Below are 27,771 nucleotides of genomic sequence, written 5' to 3' on the forward strand. Positions count from 1 at the left end.
TTTTTAAATTTTAAACTTTACCAAAAAAACCCTCAAAAATAACTGGTGTGCTGAAATGTGTATTTCTTCATGTGCAGGTGTCTATTTATAATGGGAAAAACATGTCTTCCATGTACAACTTCACTGGAGAGCAGGTATGTAGCTTTATTGAGTGCAGTGGGTGACTGGGAGGCTATTCTTATGGAAAGCTGACATGTTGAGAGTGTATTTAGTGTACTAGAATATATAATACTTTGTATGTTATTAGCTTATGTGCCAAATATAAAAAAAAAGTCAGTAAGAATCCTTAGAGTATGTGTTCTGTGAGTTCCTACTTTGTAGTACTACTTAGAAAAGGAATCTTATTTAAATGAAGAAAATGCTGTCTATTTTAGAACTAGGAAGGACTGGATCATGAAATGGGGAATGGGGAAAGTAACTAATCGGTTCACTTTCTAACAGTAATTAAGTGAAAGGAAAATAAAGACAAAAATTGTGGTATATATTATCATCTCACTAACATCTTTTCTATACAATTTTAGATAAACTTGTTTGTGTGTTTATATCAGTACAACTCACCAGTTTGGTTTGAATTTTGTTTTCCAGATGGCTGCTTATTTTGGGTATTCAGTTGCTGCCACAGATATCAATAGCGACAAGTAAGTGCCCTCTTCTCGCAGCTGCCACCCAACTTGTTTTTGGAAAGGAAAAAAAAAGCTTTTATTAAAGTCTTTCCTAAAAAAAGTAGGTCTTTCCTACTTTAATAAAGTCTTTTCCTCGATTTCTGTCTTCATTACTGGTTTGACATGTATTTGTGCAACACTTTCTTGCTAGCACTCAACTGAACATAAGCCAGCAGCGTGTGCTTTCAGTCCTGAAAGCCAGTCGCATGCTAGGCTGCATCAAAAGAAGTATGACCAGCAGGTCGAAGGAGGTGATCCTGCTGCTGTACTCGGCTCTTGTGAGAAGCCACTTGGAGTACTGTGTGCAGTTCTGGTGTCCCCGTCAATATAAGAAGGACATGGAGTTATTGGAGCAAGTCCAGTGGAGGCCACAAAGATGATCAGGGGGCTTAAACACCTCTCACAGTTGGAGCTGTTCAGCCTGGAGAAGAGAAGCTACATAGAGACCTCACAGCAGCCTTCCAGTATCTGAAGGAGGCCTATAGGGGTGCTGGGGAGGGACTCTTCATCAGGAACTGTAGTGACAGGACGAGGGGTGATGCGTTTAAAATTAAACAGGGGAAGTTCAGATTAGATAAGCTCTTTACTGTGAGGATGGTGAGGCACTGAAACAGGTTGCCCAAAGAAGTGGTAAATGTTCCATCTGGCAGCATTCAAGGCCAGGTTGCACAGAGCCTTGGGTGACATGGCTTAGGGCAAGGAGTCCCTGCCCTTGCAGGGGGCTTGGAACTAGATGATCTTAAGGTCCTTTCCAACCCTAACTATTTTATGATTCTGTAACATTTTTTAAAAAGCTGTAGATTTATTTTTGTATTTATTTACACAAATACATGTGTGCATTCACGTGCTTTAGATGGATTAAATTCTAGTATATTTGTGCTTACTTAATAAGTATTTGCCTTCAGTTACAATTTAAAGATGGGTAACTTTCGTCTTATTATTGACTTCAGTGTTGAATTAGTCCTTCTAAGAGATGCTGAAGAGAAGGAAGCCGAATTTTCATGTTATTACTGAAGAAACTTATCTTTTTTTTTTTTTTTGTTCCAGTTATACAGATTTGTTTATTGGAGCCCCTCTTTTTATGGATCGAAGTTCTGATGGGAAACTTCAAGAGGTCGGCCAAGTTTCCATTTGCCTTCAACGAGCCTCTGGAGGGTTTCATATCACAAAGCTGAATGGTTTTGAGATATTTGCAAGATTCAGCAGTTCTATTGCACCTCTGGGGGATCTAGATCAGGATGGCTTCAATGGTAGGACATCGTTTATTGATCAGTATTTTCCGCTCAAACATGAAATCCAGACAGCACACTGAATGTGGATTCTGCATGCAAACATTAGGCATTCTAACCATGACTGAATGTTGGACACTAAGGTCTAGACTCCTTTCGATGCTTGTATGCTACTCCCAAGAATGCTAACAGGAGTTACATGTATGCATCGAGCAGAGACTATACCATTTAAACTACAACATGGATTATTTTAGCTGGTTTACTGATCAGTTTATTACTTTAAGTACAGTAGAAACTTCTATGAAATATCTGATTCTCCACTGTAACTTGTTAGGACATCTCCAATATAATTTTCCTGTTTCCATTGTTTAAAGCTGATTTTCTTCTTCAGATGACTGAAAAGAAGGTTTTGTTTCAGAAAGCTGGTTAAAAATTACCTGACAGAAGAGATTTTCCTGAGAAAAGTCTCGATTTTTAAAATATTTTTGGGTTGTTTTTGTTTTTTCAAAATAGAAGAGTCTGATGAAAATATCCCATAACAACTACAGCCAGCTGTACCAAGAGTTGAGTGTCCGGAGTCAGTATGTGGATGGGAAGTCTTGAGTCTGATACAACTCAAGCTGTAGACTCTCAAACCCATTGCCAGTGCTTCTTGTTACTTTCATTTGGCAATGAAGAGCAATGAAATAGAAAATCATGTGGTCTGAGGACAGAAATTTCCAGGAATACTAGGGAGAACTTAGCTAAGCAAGTTGTACTCCAGATTTGTTGCCTAGAGTAGTAGGAATTTGGGTTCTGCAAGAAAATGCTCATCTTTAGTTTTTCATTCTGCTTGCAAGCTAAATATTTTCTCAAAGATCAAAATTTATAATATGCTAATATTTCAAATTCCCAGGCAGCTCAAATTTATTTTTTAAATGAAATCATACATTCATCGTATTACAGAATAGGTTGAGTTAGACCTTTAGTTGCTAAAATTATACAGTTCGTGTGAAGATCACTGCAACTGTTTACAGAAGCCATTGGGAAGGTTACAGCTGATAGCCAGAAATGTAGTCACTTAATGAGACTATCTGAAAAATGTTTTGATTACATCATACTTCATCTGAAATACATTGTAGGTGAGAAAATCATAGCAAAATTTGTCTCTTTTTTTAATTACTTTGCCATTATTTAGTCTAGTTTTTTAAATCTTGTTTTTTCCTGCTCTGTTTTATTTTGGGAGTGTTAATTAAAATGCTTTCCATCACAGTATGGTGCAAGGTAAGAATTTTTACTGTTTTCATAAAGTTTGTAAAGATGCGTCTAAAATACAAAATGGTAAACTTTTGAGTCCTTGTTCTTTTCATGATTTTTTTTTTTTTTTTCAGATTTACAGAAAAAGTAGTGTGTATTGTAATTATTCTGTATATTGTTTCATGTTTGGTCTTTGAACCAACTATGGAAATGTTTAATTTAGATCTTACGTACACTTGTAAAGCTGTCTTTACAGATAGTCCAATTAGCATTTTGTTTATTGCTCTTTATTAGTTATTGATAATGAGTACTCCCAAATTTATTAAGCTTTAACAGATAGCAAAATTACACTAACTGAAAGTTGTCCATAAAGCACATTGCCAAGCCATGATCAGGATAGACTGGATGGAATTTGGTATTTTCCATTGTTACAGGCTGACTTAAATTTTTCAGAATTATTAAAATGTCACACCCTGTGGAGGAACATGAGTGTGTTAATGAAATGGGCTGATAGTCCCTCTTAGTTTTGTGATTTGGTGCCAACAATTCTGGGTGTTTAATATTCCCCAAAACATCTCAAATCTGTATGATTTGGCTCTAAGTCAGTTACTGAAGTGTAGAAGTGTTTGTAGAACTATTCCTTGCCCCTCTCCTCTTCCTCCCCAAGTCTGTGATATATGATCTTGTTAAATATTTATTTCCTCCCTACTGACATGTATTGAAACTGTAATATCAAAAATTAGAAATTATTGATGTAAGCACAAATATGTTCTCTCTGGAGATGTTGGTGATTGTTCTTTTGGTTTACAGATATTGCAATTGCTGCACCATATGGTGGAGAGGGCAAGAGAGGACTTGTCTACATCTACAACGGAAGAGCAAATGGTTTGAATGCAGTCCCATCTCAAATTCTTGAAGGGCAGTGGGCTGCTCGCACTATGCCACCCAGTTTTGGGTACTCGCTGAAAGGAGCTACAGATGTGGACAAAAATGGATACCCAGGTCCTTTACTCTAAATGTCACTTTAGAATAAATTCTTAGAAGCCCACCTCTCACTGACAGCGTATTTGAAAAAATGAATTGTAATGTGTAATATTTCTCCCTTATTCCTAGATTTGATTGTTGGAGCCTTTGGTGTTGACACAGCTGTTTTGTATAGGTAAGTATCCCTTTATGCTTTTACATTACATGCAAGCAAAGCTCAATGGCACTCTTGAGTTACAAAAGAAAGCATCATCAAGGGGAGTCTGTAATTGTGCAATTCCACATTCCAAACTGCTGAAGGTCAAGAAAGGTTATACTGTTGTTTTCACTGAGTGAATCTACAGTCTATCTAGTATTTAGCTTTCTCAATAGTTAAGAGATAATATAAATAGGATGTCTTTAAGGCTTTCCAAGTGACAGTTTTCTAGATTCTGACACATTCAGGGTGCTGCTAACTACTAAATTGCAGTCCTGATATTATCATCCATACTTGCTCATTTTGGGAAAATAATTTGTCTGTGCTAGAAGGGGATAGAACTTCCTCTTAACACAATTGCCTGTGTTCTGCCTCTGATAGTAATGAAAGGACATAGAAAAGCTTCCTGCATTAATCTACTCAATGATTGTTATTCTTGCAGTTTCACTAAATATTAAGTGTGCATGTGTATATTTCACAATTTGAGGGGGAGGGTATTTTCTAACATGGTGTTGAATGCTGTTCAAGAGGATGTTTTCTTTGCAGGGCTAGACCAGTTATTAGCGTAAATGCTGCCCTGGAAGTTAATCCAACCATTCTAAACCCAGAGAACAAAGCCTGTTCACTGTCAGATGTAAAGGTTTCTTGGTAAGCAGGATATCTTTGTTTTCCTTTGTGGGGAGTGATGTTTTTGGTGTTTATTTTCGTAAGCTTTCAATTTTGAAAGGATTCAGGAAATCTAGTTAGTTAATTAAAAAGGGTGATCGAACATAGATATTTCTGAAAGAACAGACAATAAAAAAATACAAAATAAGAACTTGGACAACAGTGGGAGGTCCAACATTCTTCTCCATGGATGCTAGATTGACTCCCAAGCTACATCCCACCTGCGGAGATTGCCAGTTTTCTGTGTTGAGTAGAATAAGGTCTTCCCAAGATGGTAATGGATTACTCAGCTTTTGTAGTGTTTTTACCTATTAACTTACTTTTTAGATGAGCTCATGGAAAACACATTTGGGAAATGATCTCTGCAAACTGGTTTTGGTTCTTGTTCCTGTACTATATCCAAACCCACTTTTCCTTTCTAGTGCTAACTTCCTTTTTAACTTTGTATTCCAGTTCCTTCTAGTTTTCAAAAATGTAGATGAGCCACATTTGATTTCAGGAATACACACTCTGCTTTACATGCCATTCCTGCATGTATTAAGATTACAAAGCTTTGCATTGCTTGCATTGCTGTCTACTTATTAATAGGTTATAGTGTCTTCCCCACTAGTAGAAAATAGCTTTTGGGAGCGAACTAGAGTCTCAAAAGGGAATACCTTTGAACTGAGAAAAATAGTAAAGAATTTTAGAATAGAATGAGACAAAAAGTGCGTGAAATTAATATTTTCTTTTCCTCCAAAACAGCTTCAAAGTAAAGTTCTGCTTAAAAGCGGATGGCAAAGGAAAGCTCCCTAATTCACTCAGTAAGTTCTGCTAATTTAAAAACTTTTAAAGTCTTTTTATATATTGTTTGCAGACATGAGCACTGGTCACTGTTCTTCATTATTGTTGCCCACCCTTTACAGCACCATACTGCCAGTCTGATAACCATACACATCTATATACATCTTCAGCATGCCTTTTGCTGAAGTTGTGTTGAAGTCAGTGGGATTTGAGCATACCTGAGACTTCAGACATATGTTTAACCACTTGATGGAACTAGTCTTGGAAAATCCTTTGTATTACAGAATTGAGATCAACTCTTGTTGAGGGGAGTTTTAGGAAAGAATATTCAAGTATGTATATTGTTAGGCCTGAAAAATATGGACAAGCAACAAAGGACTTCTCATATTTCTGTTGAAATCATGACCTTATGATTGATACCATTAATTTTTTTCATCAGATTTTCCAGATCAGACTCGGGAAAAGATTGTTTTAAACAGGTTTTTAAGTTACTGCTAAGAGATTTTGTAGTGTGGCAGACAGCCTGCTACAATCAGGTTTCGTCTAGTGATTCTAAAATCATTTCCTTATTTTCTGTATGGCATGTATAGAGGTGGTATGATCTGGGAAGATTCATATAAATGGCTGTTACATATTTTAAATTTCATTATCTATATCAAATACTCAAAGTAATTAGATTAGCAATACAGTTACATGCTGTGTTACAGCTTTAAATTGCTTTAAATTTTTTTTTTGGGGGGGAAAAATTTAACTTGTTCATGCAGTTCTATAGCAACTATAAATGTATCACTGCTCTTCATAGAATCATAGAATAGTTAGGGTTGTAAAGGACCTTAAGATCATCTAGTTCTAACCCCCCTGCCATGGGCAGGGATGCTCACCCTACACCATGTAGACTCTGCCCAACCTGGCCTTGAATGTTTCTTGTGTGTTTCCAGTGTTTAAAGAAAAAGCAAAGACCAGTTTTGGACAACAATGCCTGTTGGTTACTACATTGAGAACTAATGTAGAAACAGACTCTTATATTGAAGGAAAGTTTTAAAAGTTCCAAATACTTGGTTTTCATTGTAGCTGAAATCAGCATTCAGCTCCATTTCTGATGGGAGTCTGTAGTGTTTTTAATTGAATGAAATATCCCTAACCTAACCGCTTTGGATTGGACAGATTTCCAAGTGGAGCTGCTGTTGGATAAACTTAAGCAGAAAGGAGCTATAAGAAGAGCTCTCTTTCTCCACAGTAAACAGCCTAGCCACTCTAAGAACATGACTATTACCAAGGGGGGGAAAATGAATTGTGAAGAACTCGATGCCTTTTTGAGGGTAAGTAGCCACTTATATTTTAGGCAAATAATCTTTGGTGCATTGTCTATTACAGATTCTTTGTGTTAGGTGTTTAAAAAAAAAAAAAAAGAAAAAAGAAGTGTTAGAGACACTTCATGCCCCACACAGACCTAAAATTACTAAAAGTATATGTCTGTCCTGGGTTATCACTTGTCTGAGTACGGGCAATAGGTATTATTGTGACTAAGGTCCTAGTCACTAAATGGATCAGAAATTCAATTCTGAGCATTGTTATGGACTTCCTGGACAAGTCATCTAGGAACAAAATTATAACTTCCAAGGAATGTGAAAGTCAGCAAGCAGAGGTTGTGTTTTCACTTTGGAGGTAAAAGTAAAGAAAAATATGGATCTTCAACTAAAAGGTAAAGATCAGCAAGTAACAAAGGGGACAGAGAAGGTTGAAATAGGAAGCTTGCTTTTTCTCAGTCTTTCTGTTTTAGTTCCCACAAACGTGGACAGATGCTAATGCAATTAAAAAGTGTAACCCAGTAGAAGAAGCACTGGCTGAAATAACAAAGACATCTGAAAATGTAGCTATGTACTTGCAGCTCAGATTTATCTCTGAGTGTTTATAAATCAAACAATACTTATTTCTTTCTTAAAAAAAAAAACCAAACAAAAAACAAAACAAATCTGCAAAACTAATGAAAATACTAGTAATCATTAAGGATTCGTGGAGGATAGGTAATACCTTTCTTTGACTGGCCTTGTGAGTGGGGTATATATGGAAATACACCTCCAAGATCATTAGTAAAGTTTTAACACTTTTCCAGCTGACATTCTCATAAAGAATGACTCATGACCTCTATGAAATTATGTTAAATTGAAAGCAGAACCATTTGAAAACTATTATCAGTAAGTTTCTGCCCATAGAAGATAGCTTCTGTAGTAAGATCCTGCAATGAGCTCTGAGTCAGTTATTTTCATTCTTCTCATTTTTGAAAATAATGAAGCAGAGTTTACAGTGATAAAAATCTGTGACATACATAAAGCAAAGCGATGGTTTGTAAGATCTCGGAAAGGCAGGATCAATATCTGATAAACAGAATGATCTGAAATGAATATGAAAGTCAGCAACTCCAAGTGCAAGGTAATAATTTTAGGAGGGGAAAAATCACACATCCAATGGTGAATATCTGTGAGGGATCTTAAAAGCATAGTGAATTTTGTCTGACAGGAAAAAGTGAGATTGTATAGCCCTTTAAGCTCCTCACTGTTACAGTTCTATGACTTAATACTTCTGTATGCTCCAAGTTTGCATTTGTAAAACAGGCATGTTACTGCCAAAACTGTCCATCTTCAAAGCTGGCACTGCAGATTTTCCAACAAGAGATTTTCTAGTGTGAAAAGAGCTCAGAAGTTTTAGTGTTGTTTTTGCTTCCTCATTCCTATTACAACATGAACAATAAATAAAAATACTGCTCAGTATTGTTCTTGGGATGACTATTTGTTGCCTATAGGGACTTCTGAAGGATATTTTTTGTTGCTGTTTTCTTCACATGTTCTAATTGCAATTCAAATTTTGGTTTCCTCAGGATGAATCTGAATTTAGAGACAAACTAACTCCCATTACTATCTTTATGGAATATCGTCTGGATTACAGAACAGCTGCAGATGCAACAGGATTGCAGCCTATCCTCAACCAGTTCACTCCCGCTAATATGAGCAGACAGGTATAATTCTTACAGTCTGTGATGAAAGAACCCAGAAAACATTTTCAGCTTTCAATACTAAGTTGCATCTTAGAACTTCTGAAAAATTAAGATACCAAAATATATATCTAGACTTTAGTCTTTGAATTACGGAAACATTGATGGTTATTGTATGTTTGTCTATTTGTCTTCCTTCTCTCTGTGTCAGGTTTCTTTTTTTTTTGAGATGCTACTTCCTTTTCATGCATATAATGAATAGTTTTCTGGAGAAGAGCAGACAGTAGTATTAAAGTTGTCAGTCTTGAAGGACTGAAGTATTTCATCCATTGCTCCTACTATGCTGCTCTATGTATATTAAATTTATTCCTATAATTCTCCTACAGTAACAGCCTTAGTTTTTCTGCCCATTATACAGATTTTTGCACTTGTTTGTAAAGAGGATTGTGGAGATGCAACTCAAATGAACACATTATTCAAAGGAAACACAATTAATGTCTGTAGACATCAGTCCTACAGTTGCAGTGTGTCAGGATGAGGCACAATACCCCCGTATATAAAAACTCATATATATAAAAACTCATTTGTTCCCTTCTGAGACTGAGTTGAAGATATCTTGTAACCAGCTATTTAGAAAATTTTTATTTGGTGATGAAACAGCATTATTGGAAATGTATGTTAGAACATATGCAGGAATTCTTACCACAATATGCATTTGATTTTTGCATAGGCACATATTCTGCTGGATTGTGGTGATGATAATGTCTGCAAACCAAAGCTGAAGGTTTCAGTAGAAAGGTAAATACATGAGAAAAATACTACAGGGAAAAATAACTTCCCTACTTCAATTCTAAACTTCAGGAGCTTGTAATACTTTTGTTAAAATGATGTATTGAAATAAGTAGACCTCCTCAGTGTATACGATCTAAACTCATGTTTATTTGTTTTAAAGAAAACCCATTTTCTGCTTTGTAACCTAATGTTTTTAGTGGGTAATACAGGGAGAGCACATACACCCACCCTATCCCCCATTATAAGTACACAGGATTTATGTGTATGTTTGCAAAGCTGGACATGCATGGCAAGCACAAATCAGTGTTAGCTGCAATTGTGCCACTGTTCTGTCATTTAATACTAGACAGACACATGAAGATGTGAACAGGTGTGATTTCATCCAGCAAGGGGTAGAGTAGAGCTGTGTTGTCATATCTATGAAAAAAATTGTTGGTATTAGTAGTACCTTTTATTAAACCTGGAAAAAAGAAAGAAATTTCAACTCATAATTCTTTTATAAGTCTGTGATTTTTTTTTTTTGTGCTTTTTATGCCTCAAAGCCATTCTTAAGTGTATTATCTCTACTCAGTAACGTTATCTGTTGTGGTTTTCCATGCCCTTAGCACAGAGCTGTAGCATATGCGCGTGTATGCAATTAGTACAGTTCACAAATATACTAATTCATGCAAATGCTTCAGAAGCATTTTATATCGGTGCAGATGCAGTTAGGTTTCCTCGTAGTTGGTGAAATTAAAATACATTGAACAGATATTCTTTTTGTGTTTGGAAAAATTGTATTACAGAGGTCTTGGGTGTATTCTGTTGTTGAGCCTTCCATCAAAACATTATGGATTTTCTACCTCTACTAAGTAGGCATGTAATGCAAAATGTACACAATGACTTAGCTGTTCATAATTGTTTATTACTTGCTAAAAAAGGTGGTGGTGGTTTTGTGGTTTACTGTAAACTTTGTACAAAAGATTTTTAAAAACCAGCATGTAATATTTGCTCCGTTTTTGTGGTTATAGATACAGGGTTTTTTTTTAAACATAGTGTAGAGCTCTCCTGATATTCCTGAAGCGTAGGTACTGCCTCTAGATTCTCTAATGCTTCTGCAATTTCAGAATGTCTTTTGTTTCTCTAAGTTCAACCAGTTCAATACAGTTGAAAACCTGAACGCACAGTTCATTTTTGCATTTGTTGTTTTGTAGTGATCAGAAGCAGATCTATATTGGCGACGACAATCCCTTGACATTAATTGTCAGTGCTCAGAATCTAGGAGAAGGAGCCTATGAAGCAGAGCTCTTTGTCGTTGTTCCACCCCAAGCAGATTTCATAGGTGTTGTTCGTAACAACGAGGTAAAATTCCAACTGTCTTCTTTGAGTAGTCAGATTTCAGGTGCTGGTATGGAAGATTGTGGGAGAGGGCCTGTCAGTGGTGGGTTTTATGCTTTGATCCTAAAGTAAAGCACTGAAAAAATGGTAAGGCTCTTCTAAGCCTCAAGGCTGTATAACACCTGGTTGGATGGTTCCAATTTAAGAGCTTACTGCTAACAACATAGGATATTCATCTGTGTGTTGGAGTTTGACACACCAAGTTTATCTGCTTCAACACTTCTTTTGAACAGTACCCTTATTTAAATTTAGATTTAGCACCTCGTGCTAGGTAAAGAACTGGGCACCTGTGAGGCAAAAAGTCATATTGGGTATTACTATTCTGTTCACCTAAGTATATAGAAAGTCTTGGGTGTCAGTTATTCTAACTACACAGAATATTAAAGTATGTTTCCTGATTTTCCCTTGTATTAGAAAATGTCTGTATAACTTCTCTTTCTCTGAATACATGTGGGTATAGTCCAAATTTTGGTTTAGCCTATTATAGATATACAGAAGTAATATATTTTCAGATTTTCTTTATTATTGTTTTTATTTGATTTAATCTGTGATGAATCAATATCACGTTGCAGAATCTTAAGGGGTAAACTTTTTTGCTCTATATCAAAGGATTCCAACTTTGATATACAACCACATCCTTCATACATGTTGGACCATGCCTTGCTTTGATTCTGCAGTTTGCCTCTGCTATTCTAAGTGCTTTGTGATGTGGCTTTGTTCAAAATCTGATAGCTCCTCTAAGACATCTTTTTGAGTAAGCTAGTAAGAATTCATATTATTTTGCATTTGAATCTGTATTTTCTTATGGAGAGTTTGCATGATTGCCAAAGTTTCTTCATATAGGTTTTAAAGAATCATACGGAGAAATGCTTTAGGTCACAAAAATCATCAGTAATACCCAAAGTTGGAGTATTGAATTTCTCTTTTTATAATATTGGAAAGAGCATCTATCTTGTATCAAAAATATCTGCCTCCATGGAGACTTTCATACTTCAGTTTTATTTGATTTTAGTGCTTGAGTGTGTTAGGACAGAGAAATTATATTAAAACTAACACAGCATATCTAGAACTTTTCTCCAGACTTTCATCCAGGTCTCCAGATGTAAAGAATGCCATTCCTTAATACTTTTTTCTGCTTTACTGCAGGCTTTAGCAAGACTGTCTTGTGCATTTAAAACAGAGAATCAAACTCGCATGGTAGTTTGTGACCTGGGAAATCCCATGAAAGCAGGAATTAAGGTAAAGTTTGGTCCAAGAGGTGTCTGGTATCTCAAGCAGTAGAGTCAGCATTTTTCTTAATCACTGTAGCATCTGGGCAGGATTTCTACTCACAGGAATTTAAGATTAGATGTAGCTGACATTTAGCTACCCACATTTGGTTAGTTCAGTGGTAATTTGTTTTAGCTTTTTGGCTAAATTAAAGGCTGAAAGGAGTGTTCTTGAGTCATATCATAACTCAAAAGGTAGTGTTCATGTTCATGAAACATTCACTGTTCATGAAACAGTGGAATTAATGAATGCTGGTGCCTCTTTAGTTTGTCTTTAGATTTATTTCTGGTGCCTTTTCAGTTTGTCTTTAGATTTATTTGGTATGTATTTTTAGATTATAACAAAAAGCTAGCTCATAACACACCTTTTTTTTTTTTTTTTTTAGTGTAAACCTAATAATGCTTCTTTATTCTGCCTTGTTTTGTGGTTTGAGAGAGTTGTCTAGTTAAGACCCCTGCACTTCCACCAAATGTAGCTGGAATTTGAAGAATTAAATAACTATTAGTGGGACCTAGCAGATATTAAGATGATGTGATGCAATAAGTCTTATTTTATGAGGAAATAATGTGAAAATCAGTCATGATTATAAACAGTTTGAAGGTGCTTTTCTTTCAAGAGACATTTTTAATAGATGAATAAATGTTATTCCCGAAGTCTTTCAAAGTACATCAAGCTGAATGGTACAGATGTTGAAGTAACTATCATCACTGACAGAGAACAAATTTGGGAACTGAATTTTGAATCATTACTGTGCCCCGTTCTTCAGGCTACAGTGCTTTTTGCAACACATAGGGAGGCTCAGTTATGTGTAGAAATGGCTGAAGTAAGGGGGGTTAGCATGACTGTAAACATGACATTTCTGTTTTGTGGTAGTGATGCACTGGCTGAAATCTAAAGAAGACCATACATTTCTAATCTTGATGAAGTGGACAAGTTTTATTTGCCAGTTCTCTGTGTGTACTCTCTTCTGACTACAAGCCTCAAGCAATTTTGTTGTAGTACATTAAGTATATTTTGTTGTTGTATTAAGAAGCTTTTCTCATGTATTTTATCATGCTTCCACTGAGCCATGGTGATTTTATTTCTAAAGCTATTAGCTGGCCTGCGTTTCAGTGTGCACCAGCAGTCTGAAATGGATACCTCTGTGAAGTTTGACTTGCAAATTCGAAGGTATGGAAATCTAGGAGTATGTACCTCACCTGGTAGAAAACATGCTAAGTAAATAGACTGTGAACTAAGTAGATAGTGTCACTCTGGACTAATTCTCTGGTCTTTGCTTCATACTAGCGTAAAAAATAAACACACCCGTTAGATGAATTTTGTGTTCTAAAATAGAGGAAGAAATGTAAGAAAAGGCAGTTTTCTGTTGGAATGTAATTTATTTTGCTTACAGCTTTTAGACAGGCCATGGCACAAGTGAAATACTGAGGAACAAAACCATTTAGAGCTTTAAAAAAAACCCTGTGATTTTCTACCTGCATACCACTGTGATCTGCCACTTGTGCAGTCCCACAGAATGACTGTGCCTTTGGGTTACTAGCCCTGTTTTAAAATTGATGTTTGAACTCTGAATTCCTTCTGAAGTAAAGCCAGAATTTCAAATTTTATGTATTTTGAGGATGAGAGGTATAAGCCTTTCAGAAAAGGCAATGTATGCTGTTTGTTCTCCCTCATGGTTGAAAAAGGTTTGGGTGTTTGGTTGGGTTTTTTTTCCTTTTTTTTTTCCCCTGTTTTTTTTTTTTTTTTGTGTGTGTTTTGTTTGGTTGGTTTTTTTTTGCCATTTTTTTTTTTGTTGTTGTTTTTTTGTGTGTGTTTGGGATTTTTTAATCTTTATATCATTTAAGGCCTGCTTCTTTTATTTATTTATTTTCTTTCATAGTGAATAAATTATTCTCATCCACATTTGGCTACAGGGATTAAATAAGTTTAAACTTACTGTTCCATTTTAATGATACAGTGATTCTGACTGATCAAAGGCCTTGGCAGCATTAAATATCTCTTTGATCTCACAATGCTGTGTGTTCAAATTTTTTCCCCTCTTCTCCATCAGCTTGTAAGCTGTGCCAGTGCACGTATTAGTATTTACAGGTCAGAAAAAAACCACAGTTGCATGTATTTGTTGATTACAGCAGCAGTGAAGAACAGATCTTCTATCTTTCTAAAGGAAACTGGTTAAATAGACAGAATAATCATATGCGTCTTAAGGAGATCAGGATTCTGTTCCCAGCTCCACTTAAGGAGAATTGGTGTTCCCTGTATTTCTTTTTCTCTGTTTACAAAGAAAGTCCGAAGAAATTTTATGTATGAATGACTCTGTGTGCCTTGATATGTCATCTCTTGGTGTATGAAGATAGGTTGAGGAAGTTGGGGCTGTTCAGCCTGTAGAAGAGAAGGCTGCGTGGGGACCTCATAGCAGCCTTCCAGTATCTGAAGGGGGCCTATAGGGATGCTGGGGAGGGGCTCTTTGTCAGGGACTGTAGTGACAGGACAAGGGGTAATGGGTTAAAACTTAAACAGGGGAAGTTTAGATTGGATATAAGGAGGAAGTTCTTTCCTGTTAGGGTGGTGAGGCACTGGAATGGGTTGCCCAGGGAGGTTGTGAATGCTCCATCCCTGGCAGTGTTCAGGGCCAGGTTGGATGAAGCCTTGGGTGGGATGGTTTAGTGAGAGGTGTCCCTGCCTGTGGCGGGGGGGTTGGAACTAGATGATCTTGAGGTCCTTTCCAACCCTAACCATTCTATGATTCTATGATTCTATCTCAAGTGTAGGAATCAGATATAAACTGATTTAAGCATTGTAAAGAGGGGTAATCAAAAATAGCCCTAGCATGCTTTTCTGTCCTGGGACTAGTTTGAGGCCAACAAGTCTCTGAGCAAAACACATGTCATAACTATGGAATTTAGGGCTCTGCTAGCTATAGAGATGGTGTTATCCCACAGTACTGGCATTTGAATTTTCTTATATGTGGCAGGCTAAGGATGGAGTCAGCATGAGCTCTGTGTCCTTTATCGACTTCTGTCTGCTCGCTGAGTTACCTCCAAATTGTGCTGAGGGTTAGACTGTCAGGCATTTAAGTGAGAATTTGCTGGAATCTGCTTCTTAGTTTTTAGTAATTGTGCTTTCCTACAGTGGCTGAAGAGTCGTGGTGTTACACACAATTGTTTTAAGGTTTGGGGTTTTTAAATACTTAGCTTATTTAATTTCAGTGATTAACTTTTATTTTCTCTGCAGTTCCAACCTGTATGATAATCTAAGTCCAGTAGCATTCTATCAGGCTGACCTTGCTATTTTAGCAGCTGTTGAAATTAGAGGGTAAGCATTGATACTATTTTAATAATTGTCTCCCTCAGATAAGTTTTGTATCTTTGCATCTTTAATTAACTTTCACATCTGTGTAAGTTTTCAAGAAGCCTTAGGGAATCTATAATGATAAAGAAATTGTTTCTCTCCCTCTACCTGTTGAACTTTCAGATCTTAAATAATTTTAAAAAATTACAAAATGAATTCCAAAAAGGAGTGTTGTGCTTCTTTTAACAGAGGTTTCTTTAGGAGAAGAAATAAAAATTGTCCCTTGTTTTCACAGTTGCACACTTTTCTCAAGGTCACTTTCCTCCTCCATGAACTGACTGGGTTTTCATCCAAAAACCTCTAAAACCCTTTTTAGAACCAAAGTTGAAAATCCTGTTGAAGATAAGTTTGCAATGCCCTCAGCTTCTTCAATCTGAAGTATAATATTAATACCATATTAATATATTATATATTCATTACTGTGGTCTAATTCTGTTACTTTTTGAGAGGCGTTGGTTGGCACAACTGAAAAGCATTACTGCTAGCTTCACTGTTTTCACTGCATGCTGAATTACTCTTATCACTGTACTGATAAGTCTCTGCATCATCAATATTTCCATTATCTAAGTATTGCACACTTTGTAGTTTTTGGATGACTTGTATGTACCAATTCTGTTAACAGTTTACTAGATTCTGCAGGATGAATTCAAAGTTTAGGGCAGGAAAAAAAAAGATTCTAAATACAAGGCTCATGTTTTCATGTACTGAAGAAAACTGAACATTTAATATAAAGGCCACTCAATCTCTTCTTTCTGGTTTTACATGCAGAGGATGAAAAATTGGAGATTGTATTTTAAGCATGTTAATTTTCTAGTGAGATTTTCTAGTGAATTACGTTCATCATTTATACTTTATAATAATGACTTGTTTTCTCTGCTGTTTAGTGTATCGTCTCCTGATCACATATTCCTTCCTGTTGCAAATTGGCAGCCGAAAGAGAATCCAGAAACAGAAGATGATATTGGGCCTCTAGTGCAGCATGTCTATGAGGTGTGCAGTTACTACTCATTTCAATTACACAGTTCTGTGGTAAATTAAATCTTTTTGGTGTAGCTTTTCTCTGGAGTAAATCACAAATTTTTTGTCTTCATTTTGTTCTTGCATGGAAACAAAGATTTAATTTTTTTAATGCTGGGTCAATAAGTAGTGTCTGCAAGAAGGGTTGCAGTGCTTGCAACTACTTTTACAGCAGCAGCCAAATAGAAAAATCTGATTTTTTTTTTTTTTTTTACATCATTACACATCCTTTACTTCCTAGGCCTTCCTAGCCCTTTACTTCCTTTCAAAAAATCTAGATAAAACCTTTGAAGTAACTTAAACTCAGAAAATTACTCATACTGTAAATTATTCAGTATCCTCATTGGTATTCCAACTGTTCTGAAATATTATTGTAAATTCTTTTGCCTTGAAAAAAATTCAGTATTTAAAAGTTCCTTAAAAGAATGATCACAGCCTTAATCTAGATTGTTTAATTAAGCAAAATTTACTGAGAGAGCTGTGTGAATAAGAATAGTTAAAAGTTGTTCTAGAACTTAAAAGACCATTTATCTAATGAAATTTAAGGGTGTATGTATCTGTGCTCAGAGTCTCTTGGCTCAAACACGTACAGTAGCTGAGATTTGTGCAACAGACTTCCTAAAAACCGTAATTCTGTATGGCTTTTCTTCAAAGTATTTTTTATTGAATACCGAAGTCATTTTACGTTTTGCCTGTTGGGGGACTGAAGTTTAGCTACCATTTTCAGGTAAAGTTGATGCTATTCCCAGTGGCTGGGGTAAGGGTAGTGGCAGTATCATTTAAAATAAGAACTACTTGCACAAAGAAGGCAGCATTCTTTTTTTAGTTTATATCTGTTACCTTTATTTTCATAATCAGCTAAGAAACAATGGTCCAAGTGCATTCAGCAAGGTGATGATGACTCTGCAGTGGCCTTACAAATACAAAAACTACACACTGTTGTATATTGTTCAGTATGAAACTGATGGTCCCATGAACTGCACTTCTGATATGGAAATCAATCCATTAAAAATTAAGGTAAGTAGGACTTTCCTTTTGAGTGGTATGAAGTATATTTGTTTGTTTTGAAAACACACTCAAAATACCCAAATCCCTGAGAATATCTAACACTGTCTAGGTTAAGTTTTCATCTGTTGCTGAGGAATGAGACTGCACTGTTTGATAGCACTTGTCAATGTATACAGCGGGTGAAATAAAAGATAGACAATAGATTGTCAACCCCAAAAGAAATTTGTCTTGTGGTTTTTTTTTTTCTCTTGAGGACTGTACTGTGTGAGTTCTAAATGCAAAGCAGTGGAATTATATTGAATGTGGTCATGAACAAAAACATTCCAGATGCTTCTGGGCTGTTTATGTAAATATTCTGGGGTTTATTTTTTGGAAGAAAACGGCACAAATTTTTTTATTACTAGTTTATTTATCTAGGCCCTCATCCAAATGCCACACAAGTCAATATGGGTATTTCACTTTTTCTAGTTCCTCCTGGACTTGTGTATGTCTGGACATGTGTAAATGTGTACAGGGGTATATGGTACATCAGTACCATACTAGTGCTATTTTTTCAGAGTAAAAACCAGAAATGGTGAGGAAGAATCTTTAACAGATTGCAAAATGGGATTATTTATTGCAGTCTAGGAGTATTTGTTTTCTGTACATGACAAATTTTTGAGTTGAAAAATAAGATACTCAAAGGCTCTGTGTTAGTTCTTAATAGAAATTTGCATCAGTGATCTAATAAAGGCAGGAGTAACATTTTAATCACAGCAGTAGGTAAAGTCAGAGTCTGAAGAATAGCTAGGATAGGAAGAGAGAAACATGATCAATTATGTATTTTCTTCACCTTAATTTAGGATTCTTCAAGTGTATCTAAAGGTAAGAATTATTTATTGGGTTTCCTTCATGTATCCTAGATTTCTGCTTCTAAAGATGATGATAAGAATGAAACACTTAGCAGGGACGATAATCGCCATCATCGTATCAGTCGAAGGGATATAACTGCCATTGAAGGAGACACACATACTTTGGTAAGCTCTCAGCATTGACATGTTGATAATACTTTTAGGGTCTTTTAAAATGAAGGTGAAGATGAAAGTTCCATGGGATGAAGAGTAATTTCAAAAAAATCCACGTTCTCCATTTAAACAGCTAACAGACAAAAAAGTCATATGCTCTTGAGCTGTTGGTTGGGTTTTCACCCAGTATACATCAGTTTTCCTTGGGGTAGTCAGCCAGTGAGACATATGACTATGATTTTGTGCTGTTATGTTTCCAAGTCCTCAAAAACAGAGGTCAAGTTGGGCACTTCATTCAGAATCAGTGACTAATTCACAGACTAATATCCAGTATTCATAATAATTTCATTCTATTTTACTTACACTGGCAAATGTACCTTCACTGTACAGTGCTTTTATCTATAATATAGCTAAAACCACACTTATAAAATGAAGCCTTGTTTTGATCTGTTTTCTTCATTTAATTGCCGTTAAGTTTTCCTGTCAAAAACCATACAGAGGATGGTAATGTGAGCTGACCAGAAACTGCCCCCCACACCCTCCAACCTTTTTTCCTATGTTCATAGATAAAGTATATACCTTAAAGCCACTTCCAGCTATTTCATGCTTGGGATCCAAGTGGCTCATGTAATAATTTTCTGAATGTAAACTTTTGGGAGACTGTAAGTAATTATTCAATATTAGGGGTTATTAAATACATTTGATTTGTTTCTGGTGCTTTGCCAGGAAAAGAGGACAAAAAATTGTCTATACAAGTGAAGTAATGCCATTAATGACTTTTCAAATACTTTCATGTTCAGAATATCCTTATTTTTATATGCAGGGCTGTGGAACTGCTGATTGTTTAAAGATAGTCTGTCAAGTTGGCCACCTGGAAAGGGGAAAGAGTGCAATATTGTATGTAAAATCACGCCTTTGGACTCAAACTTTCATGCATGTGAGTGACTGTGAATATTCTGTCCCTGCTTCTGAAACATAAAAAGTGATTTTTTTTTTATTTTTTTTTTTAATCCACATGTGATACTAATTTTGTATTTTCTTACACAGGAAGAAAATCAGAATCACTCCTATTCTCTCAAATCTTCTGCTTCTTTCAATGTTATAGAATTTCCTTATAAGAACCTTTCCTTTGAAGATATCCACAATTCTACAGTAGTAAGTCATTTACATCCAGCTTGAGTTACCATACATAATTACTTTGAAATGAATACAAAACCAATGATGATTGAGTAACTTTCTGTGGCTTGGTATAATGATAATTTTGTCAAATATTTGACTCATATATTAATTTCAGTTATACACATACAGTTGAGGGTAAAGCAAAACTTTTTGCCCTAAACGAAGAGTTAACAATAATTGTAGCTTTAAAGACTTAACTTAAAATGAAAAACATGATGAACAGTCCTAATGTTCTTGTTAAAACCATTGGTGTTAATGAAATATTTTACTTGAAAATTGTCTTCTAGTGTAGTAGCATTTAGAGCTTGAATAATGGACCTTTATTATATATACGAAGTACTATGTGAATGTGGAACAAAAGGACAATCTGAAACCCTGGAAGGTTTCATAGAGACACGAAAGAGAATATGTAATCACAGAATCACAGAATCCCAAGGGTTGGAAGGGACCTAAAAAGATCATCTAGTCCAACCCCCCTGCAAGAGCAGGGTAACCTACAGTACATCACACAGGAACTTGTCCAGGTGGGCCTTGAATATCTCCAGTGTAGGAGACTCCACAACCCCCCTGGGCAACCTGTTCCAGTGCTCTGTCACTCTTACAGTAAAGAAGTTCTTCCTGATGTTAACGTGGAACTTCCTATGCTCCAGTTTACACCCATTGCCCCTTGTCCTATCACTGGATATCACTGAAAAAAGCCTAGCTCCATCATCCTGACACCTACCCTTTACATATTTGTAAACATTGATGAGGTCACCCCTCAGTCTCCTCTTCTCCAAGCTAAAGAGACCCAGCTCCCTCAGCCTCTCCTCATAAGGGAGATGTTCCACTCCCTTAATCATCTTTGTGGCTCTGCGCTGGACTCCTTCAAGCAATTCCCTGTCCTTCTTGAATTGAGGGGCCCAGAACTGGACACAATATTCCAGATGCGGCCTCACCAAGGCTGAGTAGAGGGGGAGGAGAACCTCTCTTGACCTACTAACCACTCCCTTTCTAATGCACCCTAAGATGCCATTTGCCTTCTTGGCCACAAGAGCACATTGCTGGCTCATGGTCATCCTCCTATCCACCAGGACCCCCAGGTCCCTTTCCCCTTCACTACTTTCCAGCAGGTCAACCCCCAACCTGTACTGGTACATGGGGTTGTTCTTCCCCAGATGCAATATTTAAGTATTATTAAATGCTTAATAAATATTAAATATATTGAGGTATACCAGACTGAAACTGCATGAATGAAGCTGGCTTGTCACTGCTGTGAAAAGTGTGATTTATTGTGATTTTCTATTAGGTTACTACAAACATTACATGGGGCATTCAACCACAGCCTATGCCTGTGCCAGTGTGGGTTATAATTTTGGCTGTCCTAGCAGGATTATTGCTCTTGGCTGTTCTAGTATTTGTTATGTACAGGGTAAGTATTATATTTGGGGATTTGTATTGTTTTCTTTTCCGTACTAGTGATGTGTTCCTTCAAATAGTACCAGCACCTTACAGAAATACCTTGGTACCTTAATCAGCTGAATCAGTTACATTTCTTTGGAGGCCAAGAAAAATGAAAAAGAGAGTGGGGGTGGGATGGGTGGGAAATCAAATATCTAATAAAATCTGATTATGAAAGAGAAAGGATGTGTGTATGTTTTGAAAAACACAGCACAGTTTTCTTTATTGTTCTCTGAATCGCAGATGGGCTTTTTCAAACGTGTGAGACCACCTCAGGAAGAACAAGAAAGAGAACAACTGCAACCACATGAGAATGGGGAAGGAACATCAGAAGCTTAAGCAGAGTTTTATCTGTAAGACATTCTGAATTTTTTAAATGCCTACATCTTGGTTATGGACATTGCTTTTCCCCCCTAAGGAAAAAACACTCATGACTGCAAAGTTGCTGGTCTCGGAATGTATCAGTATGTACGAAATAGAAGCAATATATTTAAATCCTCCTGTTTGTATTACTTACGTTCATACATGTGACTAATGCATCTGCACTGATTTTTGTGTGAAAAAATTAAATAATATGTAGTGCTATAATTTTTCTTATTGGGACATAGGAGACATCATCTTTTTTGATTCACTGACCAACTTTACATGTGCTTGCTCTTGAAGCCAACAGCTCCCATAGATACTTGCTGGATTACACACATTTTGATTGATTTTTGTTGGCGTATACTACACTTCATTTCCTAGCTCTGGAAAGGTAGTTGCACAAAAAAATGAAAATAGCTTGTTTTACAAAACTGAAGAATATTCTTTGACCATTAACTCTGCTTATGTTTTTCCTCCTGCTCAAAAAAATATTCAGTGCTTATTCCATTGAGCTCATTTGGTGGAATCACTCACATCTGCATACCTGTTCCCCTTCTGGCTCAGTCTTGTGGTTTCCCTCTAGACTTTATAAACAGCGTTCTCCAGGTCCTAGGTCTCTTACTGGAGGGACTGAGCTTACAGAAACAGAAGCGAGCCATAGGAAGCTGGGGATGATGTACTTTCTATGGGATCTAGTGATAAGATTCAGGGCAACATACAAAGACTGCTGTGCATTTCCACAGAGAAGGGCACAGGTGTTCCACAGAATTATTGGTAGCATGGATTAATTCAGATACTGCCAGGGACAAGATGTCGGACTGTGGCTGCCAACAGATGTGTCTGATGAGAAAACTCATAGCCTTTATAGTCACAAGTCAAACCTCCACAGGGTTGAAAGCTAAGTTTGTATATTACTCAGGATGAATTTCAGTTTCTTCAAAGCAATGGAAGGAATACTTTGTGACAGGTTACCTGATGCACTGTAAGAAACTTGTTATTAATGTTCACAGCCTGTGGTTCACCATGTCCAAGTGGAGGATGGAGTAATACAGGGACTGTTTACATTAGAGTATCTGCCAGTCAAACGTAACTAGATTACATCAGTACTTCCGCTACTGTCAGGCCTGCCTTGCCACCTGCCCTGAGAGACCAGTGAGCTTGTCAAATGAAGTTTGTACGTAGCTGGCAATGCAAGAGGGTTTGTTTGAAAAGAGACTGTTGATTTGCCTTGTTTCATTTTGTTCATTCAGTGTTTCACTCATAGTATGCTTCATTGCACAAGACACATTTCATTGCACAAGACATTTCATTATGTCAATACATTTCAATACCATAATAGATACTAAATATTTTCACTGTTTGTTTTTAAACCTACCAAAAATTCAGTGGTTTAAAGCATGGGTTTGTTATTCTTAGCTTGGTGTGGCAAAATAAAGCTTCTTCTATTTAAGAGAGAATAGAAGAACATTGTCTTTATGCATTTCAGTAGACATGTAGTTGCAAATTAGGAGGTGGTTTGGCTTGCAACCATGCGTAGCTGTGTTGCACAAACCTGAGAGTGGACATACTTAAACTATTACAAAGGTGCCTGTTATGAGATTTGTTTACTCTCTATTCCAAAAAGGGAATAAATTACATTATGAAGTCCCTGTATGCAGCCACATATAAAAGCAAAGACTCCTACTATAATTATACCGGTGAGATTTCTATGTAGATAAACTCATCAAACAACAAAACCTCTGGTTTGGTTTGGGTTTTTATCTAGGGTTTTTTGTTCAAAGCTGCATCTCTCCCATAAATACTCCAATACCCAGTAAATCCAAGAATTATCTGAAAAGAACAGTTTGATTCAACTCCCATTTCTTCATCATTTCCAAGATTTACAATCCACACATGGCTTTCGTTGGTAAGTTCATTCTTACTGAACTGTGATGGCATTTGAGTCACTAAGAGAGACAGAACAAAGTCGGGGGCAGGGAGCAGTTACATAGATCATATATAGGCTTGAATATTTGCCCTTTCGCATGTTTTTGTTTTAGACAATTTGTTTGATTAGTTTATATGAGAGGATATAGGGCATAATTCTGCTTTCACTGAATTTTCAAGGTCTTCAGTGTGGGAAACATTTTATTTTTGTCTTATAAAATAACTTACTGTCACTAGTAATATAGTAAAGAATCAGGAGTCAGGCTTTGATCCTGGTCTCAAAATGTGATTATAAAACACAATTTCAGTTATTTATGCAGGCTTCTAGCTCACACACTTTGTGAACTGATTATCTATATGCAAGGAGATTGTTTTTACCCAGTCTTAGTAAGTTAAAAGGTTTAAGCGACTGTCAGACAGATTATAGCTCTAATTCTTACATGTGTGCTTTCATTACATGTACACGCTGTGGTGACTTGAAATTCATCAGACTACTTGCATGTCTAGGCATTATAAGGAGATGAAAATAAATTCTAAAAAGCACAGTCAAGATCTCTTCAGCTTCCATGGAAGGCACCCATAGCATTGGGTGCTAGCGCTAGCTGCATCTTAATTTTACTGTGGCAACTGGGAACTCATTTTGCTGATTTTCAGGATAAAAAGGTACATTTTATTGGTACAACTGCTGTAGCTATGGAAAGATTCTTCCATTTACTGAAGCTATATAAAGTAAGACTTATTTAAATGATTTTTATTTCCTTGCATTCTACTGGAGAATAAAAGTAAATAGTTGCTTCTCCATGTTCTCTAATTTCCAGTTTGGTTAAAAACCAACCAAAAAGAACAGTACCATATGTAAATAGTAATGCAGGTTACTTAGCGAACATGCATGTAACACACCGAATTCAGTTGAAAGTAACATTTCTGTCAGGAAGGTTCTGTACAGGATGTTTTCCTGAATGGGGGTGCAGGAAATAATTTGATCTCATGTTCTAGATTCAGCAGTAAGATTATAGACTATATATATACTTGTGTCAATATAAATTTCATATTGACATACTAACACTGGTGTATTTTTACAGCAAGTATTGTAGAATGTTAAAACTTTTAAAGAAACTTTTAGAATTTTTTTTAATTAAATTAGTGCCCTTGAGTCAGAAATTATGTGCATAAGATGCATACTGCAAGTATTGAAGAATTACAAGTACAGTAACAGAAAACTAGTCCCTTTGAGAGTTATGTTTCAGCACCATTTTTTATTAAATTCAACAGCTATGTAAATTATTTAGACAATGAAAACATTTTAAGAGATGTATCTTTTATAATGAATTATGAAATTCTCTTAAGTACTCCAGTTTGCCATTACTGTAGCATCTCACTATCACTATCAAAAAGTTATTTCTATTACAAAATGCATATTATCTAATACTAAATTTGACTGACAATATTTAGAAAACATAAAATAAGGAACCTAATTTATAGGTTTACATTTCCTTCAATAAACTACATGTTTTGGAGATAGCTTTTGTTTAAGCATGACTGCAAAGTCAAATGTAGGATACATTTATCAGCAGAATTTGCAATTTTTGAAGAAATGTTCACAGATATCAGTATCAAGTTTATAATTTTATTTGTCCCATTTTTTCTGTTTTAAATTTTGATTTACACGATGATCTTTGATTTGCTTAATGCTTGTGAAAACTTTAAGAGAGTTTATTATATATGTTCTTTCTTTATAAAGCATTTTTTCCAAGCAAAGACTTTTTAATATTTAGTTGTTTCTAAACTTTGATGCTTACATAATCTTTATGGTAAACTCTCACAGGTATTTTGAAAATATGTCAACTATAATCAGAATGTTCTTGGTGATCCTAAAGAGTCATGTTGCACTTAGCAAACCCAACTGTTGCAAGAATCTGTTGGTTACCCTGGCAAAGGCCCTGCAGTGTTTATTACTACACCGTCACCAGTAGTCACAGAGCAGCATTACCCTGTTGAAAAGCTAGTCAGCTTTTGTCTCTGGTCCAGACTAAAGACCTATTCCAGAGTCTAATGAAGTCACAGAAAACCTGAATGTGACCCTTTGTATTTAGTGCTGCTGGCTTTTAATGGTGAAAAAATGTTAGGATTTTATAAAAGGAAAATGAAAATACAAAAAAAATGTAAAGGTGGTGGCAGACCATGGAAGAGCCTTACAGCTTGTCTATTTCAGAGATGGGAAGAACCTGTTATTTCTCCATTGGCTGTGGCCTCCTGTCACTAACAAATCCCACAGTTCCTATCATGGAAGCTGAGCTCTAATAACTCTCATTGCCTTGAGTGGCATCTTTGGTACTGAATTTTAGCTTCTAATTCCCAAGTGCAATCTAACATGATCAGATCTAGTTTACTGCCTAGTAGTCAGCTTATTTTTCTTTGCCTAAGTAGCATTTGTTGATTTCCAAGCATCAGTATTTTTAAGGACACTAACAAAACCAGTGTGTTAAATTGAAGTGATAAATGAATGATATAGCAAGTTTTTCATCACCCACATTGGGTGAAACATGATGTATATTCTAAGGTGCATCTATTACTAACTCTTGAGTTATTGAGAACTGGTACAATATTCTTTAAGCTCACTGGGGAAAATTTGACTAGAGCCTATACAATAATGAGTTTGACTTTGTAGTACTACTACTGTTTATGTGATTATGGTATTTAGCATTTTGGTCTATTTTTTTTTCCAGTGTGTAGAATTTTAATATGATACAGGAAATATAACCTTTCATGTGATGAAAATATGCTGCATTACGGTTGAATAACTTGACCCTTGGCTTTTGCAAAGTAAATGAAGATTAATGTAGCATTTGCATCATCAAAAAAGCTTGCAGGTATAGGAGGCCCTTTCTAGTCCATGAAGAAAACCTGTGTGTGTTATGATACTAATATGTTAAAAATTTAACACTATTTCTTTGTAATAGATTTTTTTTTGCCTTTTTTGTTTTTGCTTATGCATTGAATCAATAGAGGATTATTTGCACAGGCATATTAATGTATTAACAAAAGTGCTGTACTTTGGGTTTCTTAGTTGTGTAGTAAACGCTTGTAACAAATGGGAATATTTTCAGTAACTATGAACTTGTTTCAAAGGCCTTCAGTACATTTAAGGAGAGCAATATACATTTGAAGTCACCTTATTTTTATTAAATTATAAATCTTGCAAAAAGAAGCGGCTATGGTGGCACAGTAATTTTGTACTGATATCAAATATATAGCTATTAAGCTGTGGTTTTCTTTTCAACTCATTCTTCTCATCCTAATTCAAATTTGATTTTATTAAATTGTATTTTTCTATATATGTATACAATTTCAAAATGTTATGATTGGATAAACTGAAAAATATAAGTATTAAGTTGATTCTGCTATTTAGAATTTTTGAATAAAATACCTCTTAATTAACAGGGATTCTGTTTTGGCTTGGTTGTGGGGGTTTTGTTTGTTTTAATTCTGGACATATTTTTAAAATTGCATTCAATTCACCTGAAGATATTTCATAGTATATATTTATAATCCGCAGTTATCTACTAAGTACAAAAAGGTCACATTTATTCAACTTTTACATTCTCAGCTAAAGAGGCACATACTAACTTGAGTCTAAAAAAATGGGAATCATAGGCAAGAAAGAAGATCTAGTCACAAATCATACTGTGTCACAAGATGACTTATTTCCTACAAAAATTTTTGTATACTGAAAGTAAGTATTTCTTATTTTATAGCTCCCACATCACTGTAGAAATAGTGAATTTTTTGTCCTTTGGTTAGGAAAATTCTCAGGAGGGTGGTGTTTGTTTTCTTGTATTATTAGACTAATTTTACTTTAGTATTACATTCTTCTTGTTTAACAATCATACTGATCTTTGGGTGACAGTAAATATTTTGCCTCACAATAAAGACATGTTTATTTTATATTGCTAGAAGACTTAGAAATAAATGCTGTGCTTGTGAACCTTTTAGAAAAATCTCTGAACTATGGAGTTCCCTGGATTGCTAGTAGAGAATTTGTTAACCTAAAGAAAATAATAAAAAAGGACACTGCAAAGAAGAAAAACTGATACTTGTGTTTTAATTAACAGCTTCCAGTGGCCTAATGGAAACATTACAGCAGTATTGAAAACATAACTCTTGCCATATGTTCAGTATACACAGACCTAGTTTTTGTTAAATAAACACCTTCAGTTAGTTATCAGCAGTGATTGTTGTTTAGTAGTTCCAAATTAATGCATTATTGAGAAATTAGAGACAACAGCTGTCTCATTACAGCAAC

At 35.7% G+C, this 27,771-nt stretch overlaps 1 protein-coding gene across 1 annotated transcript in view; it reads left to right on the plus strand.

Moving 5' to 3' along the window:
• The window catches only part of ITGAV (integrin subunit alpha V), a 51,571-nt gene extending 24,659 nt beyond the window's left edge, over positions 1-26,912 (plus strand). Inside the window, exons 10-30 of the mRNA XM_065669860.1 lie at positions 78-134; positions 586-638; positions 1,710-1,912; positions 3,938-4,129; positions 4,241-4,286; positions 4,854-4,955; positions 5,718-5,776; positions 6,921-7,075; positions 8,632-8,769; positions 9,476-9,543; positions 10,731-10,878; positions 12,061-12,153; positions 13,274-13,353; positions 15,415-15,495; positions 16,416-16,521; positions 17,407-17,565; positions 18,459-18,572; positions 19,384-19,497; positions 19,608-19,715; positions 21,028-21,150; positions 21,423-26,912. Coding sequence (XP_065525932.1) covers positions 78-134; positions 586-638; positions 1,710-1,912; positions 3,938-4,129; positions 4,241-4,286; positions 4,854-4,955; positions 5,718-5,776; positions 6,921-7,075; positions 8,632-8,769; positions 9,476-9,543; positions 10,731-10,878; positions 12,061-12,153; positions 13,274-13,353; positions 15,415-15,495; positions 16,416-16,521; positions 17,407-17,565; positions 18,459-18,572; positions 19,384-19,497; positions 19,608-19,715; positions 21,028-21,150; positions 21,423-21,518 — 2,295 coding nt within the window. The 3' untranslated portion in view covers positions 21,519-26,912. The remainder of the gene's footprint in view (positions 1-77; positions 135-585; positions 639-1,709; positions 1,913-3,937; positions 4,130-4,240; positions 4,287-4,853; positions 4,956-5,717; positions 5,777-6,920; positions 7,076-8,631; positions 8,770-9,475; positions 9,544-10,730; positions 10,879-12,060; positions 12,154-13,273; positions 13,354-15,414; positions 15,496-16,415; positions 16,522-17,406; positions 17,566-18,458; positions 18,573-19,383; positions 19,498-19,607; positions 19,716-21,027; positions 21,151-21,422) is intronic.
• The last annotated feature ends 859 nt before the right edge of the window (positions 26,913-27,771 follow it).

This window comes from Lathamus discolor, chromosome 3 (assembly GCF_037157495.1).
Source record: "Lathamus discolor isolate bLatDis1 chromosome 3, bLatDis1.hap1, whole genome shotgun sequence".
NCBI lineage: Eukaryota > Metazoa > Chordata > Aves > Psittaciformes > Psittacidae > Lathamus > Lathamus discolor.